General features: G+C 40.0%; 1 protein-coding gene across 1 annotated transcript in view; it reads left to right on the forward strand.

The window, feature by feature from the left end:
* Positions 1-11,991, forward strand: part of ADCY5 (adenylate cyclase 5) — a 218,148-nt gene that overhangs the window by 165,736 nt on the left and 40,421 nt on the right. Inside the window, 3 exon segments of the mRNA XM_009996221.1 lie at positions 1,409-1,567; positions 2,586-2,727; positions 10,421-10,561. Of these exon segments, the coding sequence (XP_009994523.1) occupies positions 1,409-1,567; positions 2,586-2,727; positions 10,421-10,561 (442 nt within the window).

Here is an 11,991-nt window from a genome sequence, read left to right on the forward strand (position 1 = left end):
GTCCTTCTCCCCCTCTACTGTGCCCTGGTGAGGCCACATCTGGAATACTGTGTCCAGTTCTGGGCCTCCCAATTCAGAAGAGATAGGGAACTACTAGAGAGAGTCCAGCAGAGGGCAACAAAGATGATTGGGGGACTGGAGCATCTCCCTTATGAGGAAAGGCTGAGAGAGCTGGGACTTTTTGGCCTGGAGAAGAGAAGGCTGCGAGGAGACCTTATTAATGCCTACAAGTATCTAAAAGGTGGGTGCAGGGAGGATGGAACCAGACCTTTTTCAGTAGTTCCCAGTGATAGGACAATGGGCACAAGCTGGAATACGAGAAGTTCCATTTAAATATGAGAAAAAACTTCTTTACTATAAGGGTTACAGAGCACTGGGACAGGCTGCCCAGGGGGTTGTATCTCCTTCTCTGGAGATATTCAAGGCCTGCCTGGATGCAGTCCTGGGTAATGTGCTCTAGCAATCCTGCTTTAGTACAGGAGTTGGACTAGATGATTTCTGATGATCCTTTCCAACTCTGACAATTCTATGATTCTGTGAACAACTCAAAGGATCTGTGCTGTGTGATGTAGGTGGATTTGCCTGTGAAGCATGGACATTCTGGGAATTATGTGATCAGCAATATCAAGAAGCAGAGTTGTTCTGATGGCCTCATCAAGACTTTCTCCTACCCACATTCCTAAATATATTTTCCATGTGAGCAGCTCTTGAAGTTAACTTTTGCCCTAAAAGGGCAAAACCCACCAAGTATTCCAGCAGTCATTTTGGAGTAAGCAGAGCATCCAAAACCTCATTAAAATCAGAGCTTGAGTATTCGTAGCTGCCTGTTTGGAATGACTGCAATAGATGTGGTTCTCTGGTTTTGCTGCTCTGACTGCAGCTATATAGCCCTGTTTGAGCTTTCCAGCTGCAGTTGGAAAGCTGCAGTTCACACACATATCATATTTCATCTGTGGAAGAGTTGAGGCTTGGTGCCATACAGACAAATTAAAATCTCTGAAATAATTTCCTGTTTCTCTTTGCAACATGCTATTACTCTTAATGAGGCTGAGTGCTGCCAGGTTAGGTCCAGCTTTGATATGGAAATAGAGACCAGCACTTCATTCCTTTTACTGCTCCAAAGGTATTTTTTTTAATGAGTTGTCAACTCTACCATGACTTCAGAGTACATGGACTTACTCCAAGGGCTCCCCTTTCTAATTAGTACTTTGCTTGGCCAGCTAGGCCATCCAAGAGCTGGCCTGGTTTTGTTTTGTTGCCTTGTTGATGTGGATGAGCAGCACCATATATATGTATGAATAATTTGTGGGTCATTATGGATTTTTGTGTTCTGGGTGCAAGTTCGTGGCACTCCCCACAACTGTGGAGCTCTTAGTGATATCCTTTTTTTCCCTGCATCTCCTTTCAGACTGGTCCGGGAGGTGACAGGAGTTAATGTCAACATGAGGGTTGGAATCCACAGCGGGAGAGTTCACTGCGGGGTCTTGGGCCTCAGGAAGTGGCAGTTTGATGTGTGGTCCAATGATGTGACCTTAGCCAACCACATGGAAGCAGGGGGCAAAGCTGGGTAAGTTGCTTCATCGAAGCTGTCATGTTAATCCATGTGTCGTTTTGTGTCTGACATGTCACAGTGAGGCAGGGAAACGTGGGACAGAGGGTCAGAGAGTCTGTGTCTGCTGTGACATGAACTGTGGGTGTAGTGTTTTAAGCATATACAGATGTTAGCAAAGTTGTTCTGTTCCATGTCTACATGTTCTTGGTTACAGAAAGCCTACAAAATCCCCAGATGGGCATATCTTGTGATAAGAATTGAATTTCTTCTCTGTGAAACAAAGCTGATGAATACAGCAGAAATGAGCAAGTCTGTGTGAACACTAGCAGAGCTGGTCATGGTGACAGAGATGCGACCTTATGTTAACAGTGTTTGCTGGAGATCATCTCAGCTATTGATGGACATTGTATGAGACCAGCCTTTCGAGCCAGCCTTTTGTTTTGAAACATTCCTGTGAGAGAGCAGATTCAGTTCTTGTTTCACTGCTGTATGGACTAACTGGAGACTGAGTTGGTGCCAAGTTGCTGCTGACTTCATGAGATAATAGTTTTTCTATGTCCCTTCCCATCTTTTCTTTGCTCTGGAAAAAGGCATGAGACTGTGGGTTTTGATTGGATACCTCTACAAGTCACTCTTGTACCACAGTGATTAATGTGATACAACAAGAAAGATACACATTACATGTGTCTGCTGAGTAGACACGTCCTTGTGAAGGGCCTGTGTTTGCCAAAAAAAATAATCTGCTGTGTGTTGGAGCAAAAGGTGCTTTATATCTCAGGAGTTACTTATAAATGGATCTGTAAGATGCTTAACATGAGCGCCTCCCTCTCTAAAAAGATGCTTCCTGGCCTGCTTCCTTTAAAACAGTTGAAACTCCCATACTACATCTGTAAGGGTAGTGGCATGGCTGAATAAATTGAATTTTATTGCTTGTTTGTTCCAGTGCAGGGAACCTGTCACTGACAGGAACTGGCTTTTTAGGTGATAACTCTTCAGAGCCTACAAAACTGGTTTGTCCTTTGTCTCATTCAAGGCGCATCCACATAACCAAAGCAACCCTGAACTATCTCAATGGAGACTATGAGGTGGAGCTGGGCTTTGGAGGGGAACGCAACGCTTATCTGAAAGAGCACAGCATCGAGACCTTCTTGATTGTGCGGTGCAGCCAGAAACGGGTAAGACCCAATAAATGCAGGCCTAGATACTTTCAATAACTAGGTGGTCTCCTAAAAGCAGTGTGAACACCAGCCTTTATGATGACTGAGTTGACTACATGACTTGTGATGACAAAAATCCTGTTTCTCTCTCCTCTTCCTGATTTTTTTCCATGCATAGGAGGGAGTGTAGCCACCTTCTGTATAACATTTCTGCATCAACTATTTTCTAGTTCTATAAAAAAAAACTGTCCTGATTTGTTTTCAAAATAATTTTGAAGAATGTTTTTGATATAGATAGGATTTTGTCCATTAAATTTGATACTTGTACAAGTTCTTAAAACCACAAAGGTATCAGATTACAGACAGAAGTGCTTTTGTCCACCTGCTCACCATATTGACATAATCATAAAGATTAGAGCAGTTATTATTTTTCAGCCTCTGTTATTGAAGATGGGAAAATATGGCCCACTTTAATGATGGATGCTCCTTCCAACAGTGGATTGAGATCATACTTACTGCTATGACATGGGTCAGGCTGTACCAAATAGGGCTGTTAGGGCAATACTGATGTGAGTCAAGTGAAACTCAAGTGAATTTCAACCAATGTATCTTCTTTTTGTGACACTGCCAATAACAGAAAATAGGTTGATGTTATCACTAGTTTGTATTGTTTTAAATAATGGTAGACTGTAATATTACAAAAGGACCTTTTTGTCATCTAGTTTAACCTAGCCAATAATATTCCTCTACATAATTTCTGCACTGTAGACTTGACTTTGCTTTTCACAGAATGGGCAAGCATATAAAGATTGACCTGAGTTGAAAAACATTTTAAATATTTCTGAATCTAAGAGCACTTAAACCTTCCCACAGCTGTAAATGTGACTACCATGAGATTAAATGAATTAGTGTTTACGACATGTTTCAATAGCATGGTTGTTGAATAACTGTAACACCTCTACAGAAATATTTTGCTTCATTTCCTGAGAGAATGGAAGTCTCAAATCTCCTTAATGGATATTGTGTAAAAAATCTCCAAGAAAATCCCTTATCATCTGCTAGAGAAAGAAGCTGATGCTTTGGTTTCTATCTGCTCTGAAGATAAATCTCATTAACAATTGTCAGTCTTCAAAAGAGGTTTAGATTTTGCAGTGCAAGATTGTTTCCTGAGCATCACTGCCTGCCAGTGGGCCAGCTGATGTTTATACCTAAACCATTTCTTCTTTGCTGGTTAGATTTAAGAACATAAACCAAAGCACCCTTATGGTCAGGCCCTATCTCCTGGGGTGGAGAAGCTATACTGACTTCTTAAATTGTGCATTCATTAAGTTGTCTGCATGTTCTTTTGGTGAACTGAAGGTTTCTTTAGAGAGAAGACCTAAGATCAGTATTCTGCTCCTTGCTGGTGTAGCCAAAACAGAGACACAGAGCACTTGAGATTTGACTTAGTTTTTTAACAAAGGGCTGTCCTTTGACTGGGAGACTAGACAGAGATTCAGGAGAGATGTGGATTCCATTCCAGAGTTTGATTTTGAGGAACTTGAATCTTTGTGCCTTGATTTTCCATGGTAAAATAAAATTAGTTCTCCCATTCTTTTACTGCTTCATATATATTTATTGCAGCTCTGTTACACAGTGTAGCCCTTAGCTGAAGTTTCTAGCCACTGTTATAATGCTGCTTTAACATGCTGCATCCCAGAGTAGATAAGAATTGGGAAATGCAGGCCTTTGCAATTACTGGACTAGATTGAAACATAAAGAAATTGTTACCCAGGGTCACGGGTGTTTACAGCTTGAAGTGCTCCTGATTTGCCTGTAGTGCTCCAACTTTCTTGTTCCCAGAACCATTTTCTATCTCCTTGTGAATAGTTTCATGTTCTCTTCCTCTTAGTAACTCATTTTCACATAATATGAAAATCAGAAGCAAGAAAAGCTTTCTCCTATGGTCACCTCAGTCAGTCTTGAATTTTTTGCCCAATGCTAGGCACAGCTCTAGCTCTTCAATTTTTCCTTCTATTTCTGCTAGATTTTAATGACTTCTTGTGATGTATTTAGCCAGGTTTTCAGTTCAGTCTATTCCAGTAGTGGCCATAAAATTTTCACCTGACTTAGTAATGGGTTCCTGTGAGTCGTGTCTGGGTTCCTGCTGTCCTCACACACAAGGCACAGGATTTGCACTGGTCTGAGAGCAGATGCTTAGCTGACCCAAGTAACTGTTTGCCTGAGCTGTTCTTCAGTTCACACAAGCAGATTTGAATTATCTGAATACCTGATGCATCAGTCCAACAGCCACTGAAACCCAACAATACCAGGAGTTGAGGTGAATATATAAAATGTAACAGTGTCTGTTCCATACCCTTTCTGTTGCCATGGGGAGCCATAACTTTACATTTCATAACTTTTTTTGTTTATTTGACTTTTTCATCATGTTAGTGTCATTTCTTTGGCACAGAATAAATGGGAGGAACATTTATCTATTATTTTTTCCAGGAACTCAGGCTCGCTCCTTCTTTGAAAATAGATTGATTTTTTTTTTTTCTCCCTCTTAAGGATGCTGTTAGCAGGAATATATTTAGTTGAGTCTTAGGGAGGGGGAAAAGCTAGTTCTGATCACTCAATCTTTAAATAACATCCCTAGAGCTGAAAATGTAGTCCTTGTTTCCTATCTGGTACACAGAAGAGTTGCTTTCTATTGAAAGAGAATAAAAATGCAATATTTTAAAATACAGTCTGTATAGGTTTCTCTCTCCTCATCTTTACCTCCAGATCTGCTTTCAGCTTTCTCTTTGCCCTGTCCTGTGATGCTGCTCTTGTGGGTGAGCACTTGCCTGTGAAGAAGGCAGTGCTCAGATACCCCTGGGCCATGCAGGAGTGACTTTATTGCAGTGTTATGTTCCCCTAGGCAAAAAGTTTTTGCAGGTTGTTTTGAAAGAATTGATCCAAATTTCCAAATTTGTGTTCGTTGTACTTATTTCAGTTCCTTAGGATAGGATTGTGATAATTAAAATATAAAACTATCTTAACTGTGTGATATACAAAGGGTGCCATGCATTTCCTTGTAATGTGAACATATATATACACACACATACATATATGTAACTATTTATAGATATATAAAGTAATTATCATCATGAAATTAGCAGGCTCTGCCATAAAGGTCTGTTGAATCTTTTGCTCCCATGATTGTTAACAGTGGGCTGCTCTAAAGCCTGATTGCTCTGGTTGTGTGGTGTCTGCTGTCAGACAGCAATTGTATCCTTCCTCTTCCTCTCAACATTTTTTCTCCTCAGACAAACTCTTATAATGTCTTTTCACAATGAAGAAATCCTTCTGCAGGAAGCTTTTGTTTTATTCTTGTTACACTTTTTTTAAAAAAGTTTACCTTGCAGACTGTTTACCTAACACACTGTACCTGACAGGAGCCTGTCTCTTGGTGCTTGTTGGCAACTTTCTGCTCTTCTTTGAGATCAGGTGCTGCACTGATTTGCAGAACTATCACAACTGCTCTTCTCATCACTTCTAATCATTGATAAAGGCTTTACTCTGAGAAAGGTGGAAAAGTATGTGTTTGGAGGACCTGGAAAGAGACCTTAAGGTGAACAGGATTTTAACAGCACATAAGGTTTACAGCTAGTTTTATTGTCCTCAAAATTGTCAGAAGTCTTGGGAAATGCTTTTCTTTGAACAAAAGTGGAAACAAAATGTGACTGTCAACAGATGAGCAATACTGCTGAGTAAACACACTGTGCTGAGCACACAAAGTCGGGGAACTGAAAAAATGTGTTTGTTTTTTTTCCTAATGTCTTTCAATTGCAGTAAACACAAGTGTTTCTTTTAACAATAGCAGATACACAACAGTTTCAGAAGAGTTTGTTGATGGAGGCCTTAAAACAGCTCTACAAGACTTTGGCCATAGCTCCTAGGAAAACAATTCTCATTCTTTTCTAAATAGTGTCCTGGAACTCAATCCAGCTGAAGAAACAAAACGGTCCTTTAAATGTTGTGCATGTGACTCTCCTAAAACACAATCAATCTCATGTGATGATTCCTTAATTTAACAGATTTAATCACAGCTTAGCAGGGTTCCACTCATGTAGATTTATGAAGGCAGTGGTTTGGAGCATGTAGCACTGCAAGAAACACCATTCACGTGTCAATAGGACTTTGAGACAATTTCAAGACCAATATGTAGCTGAATCTGAAACAGCTGATCTATGCTCAGATTTCACTGCTTTATTGCACTGATAATGATCAATATCTTGGAAAATCCTATGACACACTAAAGAAGTAACAGGCATTCTTGATGCAATTTATAAGTATAAGAAAATCCCAGCTATTCCTGCAGTTTTGCTGTAGCAATACTGCAACTTGTTGTGTGGGAACTGGTGGTGGGAACAAAATAAATCCTCTGGGAATAAGATTTACAGCCTCTTTGTGGGACCAGATTTGAAAAGTTCCCACAACAGTTTTCTGGAGTTTAGCCACTTTAAATCTGAAAAACTCATTGCTGTCAGAAGCTTTTGCACCTGCTCCTGTTGTCATGAGTACCTATAATGAGTAGGATTGAAAGGTATAATGTTTTCCTTTTCTTTATTCTTGATTCCAATCTTGTTATGCCCTTGTCCAAGTTGTGCTGATGCTCAGTCTTAGCCAGGAAGAAACAGAGGAGGGAACCTCATGAATTTGCACAAAGGAGTGTGATCCTTCTAATTCTTCATTTTTGGAGTTTGTTGTTATCACCACCCACTGAACAAGTGATTTTTCCGAAAATAAATTAGGTCAACTTTTCAAAATATCAGGTTTTAAAAAATGTTGCATAAGTATTGATGTTAACAACAAAGTCCTGTTGTTGAAGATAATATAGCTGCACAGTACGTAATGTAGGATGCCAAAAATCTACTATGCTTGTGTGTATCTGTTTTAATGATTGGAAACATTGCTGAAACATCGCTCAGAATCCAGTGAAGACTTTCTATAGGGGATGGGGGGAATATTGCCAGATTTCTTGTAGCTGTGGAAAATTTGTGTTGCCTGACCTCATGATTAGAAGCAGTCTCAGAAGCATTTACTCGTCCCACCCTTACCTCAACTCAGATGTGTCAGTAAACATGTATGAGGTCTTTGATTCCCTTCAAATTAATCAAGTGATTAATCAAGTGAGTCACCAGCACTAGCAGCAGGTAGAAGATCACTCACTGGCTGAGAGGGCTTAGTCTACTTAGATTTTTGACATTAAGGCTTCCTCAAATTCTAACCAAATTTACTAACTCATGGAGGGAAATCTGCTGTATGTATCCTTTATCTTCTGTTTATATCAAGGCATTTGTAATGTAACCAAAAGCTTTTCTTTTATAGGTCCCCAGACAAGTTTCAGCATCTGTTTTTTTTATTGCTTTTGGATGAAAACACTAAAACAAAACAGGTTGGCAGTGTCACTTCTACTGTTGAACACAATAGGTTTTTGCTTGGAGGTGATAAAACTGTATTTTCTGTCAGTTTTCTGGCATGACATCATAGAAGAAAGAAGCATAAGGTTGAAAAAGATTGCATAAGTGAAAAAAAACCCAACATAAGAAAGTGCTACCAATGATGGCAGAGACCATAAAGAGCAGTGACTTTTGAAAAACAAAACCTCAAACCAACTCAAATTGGGACATCAGCATTGCATCACATTTGTGTATTTTTAGGAACATTTAGAACGCAGCTCTCCTGGAGGTTGTCCAGCAGCTCTGTCATGACTGCTCATGTGAAATTCAGCTGGTGCCAAGTGATGGAATGTTCAGCTCTTGCAGATGAAACAGTGGTGGTTTTGATGTGAGGAAGAGGTGATGTGGGAGGCACTTAGTGTCTGGGGGTGTGCAATGTGGGAGCATGTATTGTTCTCCCCAGGAAACATCCTGGCAGCTCCCTTAGGTTTGCTCCCACTGAGTTTCCTTGAGATCCTATGCTTGGCATTCTGGCTGGGTAGAAAAAGATCTTAGCTGGCAGCCAGGGCTGCAGTGACCACTGATACTTATTGTCACAGGGCCAGCAGGATGTCTGGCACAGGGATCCTGTTGCAAGTGACACCGTGTCCCCAGCGAGTGGCCATGAAGCCTGCAGCACTACTGCAGGTTTGATGCCTGCGTGGGGATCTTGTGGTCTCCTGGGAAATGTTGTCATTTCTTTGCTGTCTCTTCTTTGCAAGAAAAGAGATGATGATTTCCCATGCTTGTCAATCAGGTGGCTTTCCCCAGCACTGAATTTTAGAAGGCTTATTAAAATTTTGTAAAAAAAAATAAAATAAAATAATTTAAGGCAGCATGGCACTTGACATTTAACTCTCTTGTTACCATGGAAATAACACCAGGTGTTTTGCAAATTCCTGATAGGTATGAGTTCCATTGAATAGTGGGGAATGAAAGTAAATTGTTAGGGCAAGCAGACTGCTGGCAAAAAAAGGATGCAGACCTACCTGTATTGTCATACAACACTGGAAGCAAAAATTTAGAGTTTAAAACAACTAATGCTTTCTTTTGAAATTATTCAGTCATCTGAACACTTTCTGAAATCCAAAATTAACTATTATGTCTATTTTTTTTTCAGTAATCTCATGGTAGCAGCAATTCTCTTGAAAAAGTTTAATCTTACAAGTAATAAACAGCCAAGTTTTAGCTCTCCCTACTGTCCAAATTTTCAGGCTCTGCAGAGTTTGTCTCTTAAGGAAGGATGTAATAATTTTAATCTCTCTGCCTTCTGAGTCAGTGCAGATAAATCACACAGTCCCCAAGTACAGTCTTTGCTAAAGAAGATTAAAGGGTTTGATCTTGTACAACAAACTCCTGTCTTTCTGCAGACCAGATTCCACATGGAAACCAACCTGTCTTTTTAGGTAGGGAATATAAGCAAAATAAGGAACTAACGACCCTGTTGCTTAGCCTAGTTACATGCTGCATTTCTGTGCTCTGGTTACTGGCACTGAGCTTGAGTGGAACCTTCCTGACAGATCCTGTGCAAACTTTGCAGTAAGCTCCAGTTACACCCAAGTTTCAAAACCAGCTCTAATAACAAAATCAGACTTTGCCCAAACTTCAGGAGATGTAATGTCAGTGATAAAATTTGCAGCTAGCATTAGAGGACACCATTTTGTCACACTCGGTACCTTTACCTCTAACAGAGACACAGTTAAGTTGTTCTCAAGATCTATGCATTTTCCTTAGCGTGTCTCAGAAGATGCTCTTCCAAGCATGAAAAATTATTTGCTGGTACCTACAGAGAAAGCTGTCCTTCATGGCTTCAAGGTGTCAAGCTTCATGGCTCCTGTTGTTCAACCAGATCACTCTGTACTTTGTTTCTCTTCTTAATTTTTAGGACTCTCTGTGTAGTGTCTCGGCTTGGAACTGCAATGCCATCTGAACTTACTCAGTTTACTAAAAAAGAAAATAGATGTCTTCATTTTTGAATGCTCCCTGTGTTTACATAGATTATGGTGTTTATTCAAAATGACCAAAGATGTAAAATCGTGGGCACCACTTAGGGGAAGTCTTACAAAAAATGAGAAATAAAAGACACGGTGAACTAGGACTGCTGCTAATCAGCAGCCACTTCATAAAGTTCAGAGCAGAAAGCCAACCTCTGGAGTGAGAGATCAGACATGAGAGATGCTGGGAGAACGACTGCCATGTAAACATTTAAAAATTTATTCTACATTTTTCTCTCTTTTGTATTTCAGAAAGATGAGAAAGCCACAATAGCCAAGATGAATCGTCAGCGCGCTAATTCCATCAGCCATAACCCGCTGCACTGGGGTGTTGACCGGCCCTTTTATAACCACCTTGGAGCTCACCAGGTCTCCAAGGAGATGAAAAGAATGGTAATGCTTTGCTTTATGGATATTAATTTATTTTCTTAATACAGCAGTGCATATGCCTCCCTGCTCTGTCTGAAGGTTTTTGCAACCCCGAGGGCGTTTTCCGAATGGGGGCGGTAAATTCTACTTTGACTCCAGAAATAGTAATAATTGGTACATCTGGAGGTGAGTGATTGTGAGATGAGGCACAAGGTTGTTTGAGAGGGGAAGGGGGGCTGAAAGCCTCTTTTGTCTGATTTGTCCCACATTCTGAAAACCCATCCAGGCTGTGTGAGAAGATGTGATTATCTACAGAAATCACTTAGTAACCCAAGCTTTCAAATGGCAACTGACATTTTTACTAGATCATTACAGACTTAAGCACCTGCAAATGTTTCTTGCTTGCATTATAACAGCCAGATGCTGTTTACCTTCTATAAGCTACATGCCCTTGGATACTCATGGGTCCCCAGGAATCATGATGCTGTGTGTAACTTGAGAATACATTATTGAGTACATGGATTAATTTGCCTAAGGTAGCGGACATCTTCATTTCTTGCTTATGCCTTTCAGCCCTTCTAAATGAAAATGAACAATAGCTAGTTTCCAAAGCAATTGAACTGAGAGCACTTTTATGCCTTATTTTGCATATGTTATATCTGTGTTTCCTGCAATAAAGATGGAGGAGAATTCTATTATAATGGTGATTTGTAATACTACTAACAATATTAGCACCTCTGTAATTGCGTACGTAATCAGACTGCTTTGAGCACTGATTAATGCTGTTTTGACCCTTCATGCACAGTCAAAAGTGTGTATGTGTTGCCTACTTTTTTGCCCATAATCAAAGTTCTGTTCTAGGTCACCACAGCTTTGAAGCATTCAAAGAACTTTTAAACATGAAATTGATTCCCACAGCTTCAAAATTTTGGCAAAGCTATAAGCAACCGCATATGATGTCTTCTAATGGGAAACGCTGGCACATTTATTAATAGTTGGTGCTAATATTAATCAATCAATCATAGTATTATTTAACAGTGCTAAACCAAACTTCTTAATCTCCGTAGTAATGTTTCTTTCATTTCTCAGCTCTCCAACTGAGAGCTTCTGACATAAGCATACAGATCGGTGGAACTGTGTGGTTTTTATGTGGGCTTTTCAATAGGGTGTGCTCAATAGGCATGACATTATTAGAAGAGCCTAATCACACTAGCACATAATTATAATTATAATTATAAGTTTCTTTGAATAGCTTTTAAGGGGTTCTTGCAGCCTCCTGTTCAGAAACAAGGTGTAAGCATGCCAAATGGTATTATGCTTCTTGGTTTTAATTACAGTTTGCCATGTCTAGCTGGTTGTTCAGTTGGAAAACATAATTATTTATTGAAATATCAAGCTGAGTCCTAAAAACTTCACTGCCCCTCACTCGGAGGAGGACTAGCTTCTCTTGAATC

The sequence above is a fragment of the Chaetura pelagica genome, unplaced genomic scaffold (genome assembly GCF_000747805.2).
Source record: "Chaetura pelagica isolate M959 unplaced genomic scaffold, ChaPel_1.0 scaffold3, whole genome shotgun sequence".
Classification (NCBI taxonomy): domain Eukaryota; kingdom Metazoa; phylum Chordata; class Aves; order Apodiformes; family Apodidae; genus Chaetura; species Chaetura pelagica.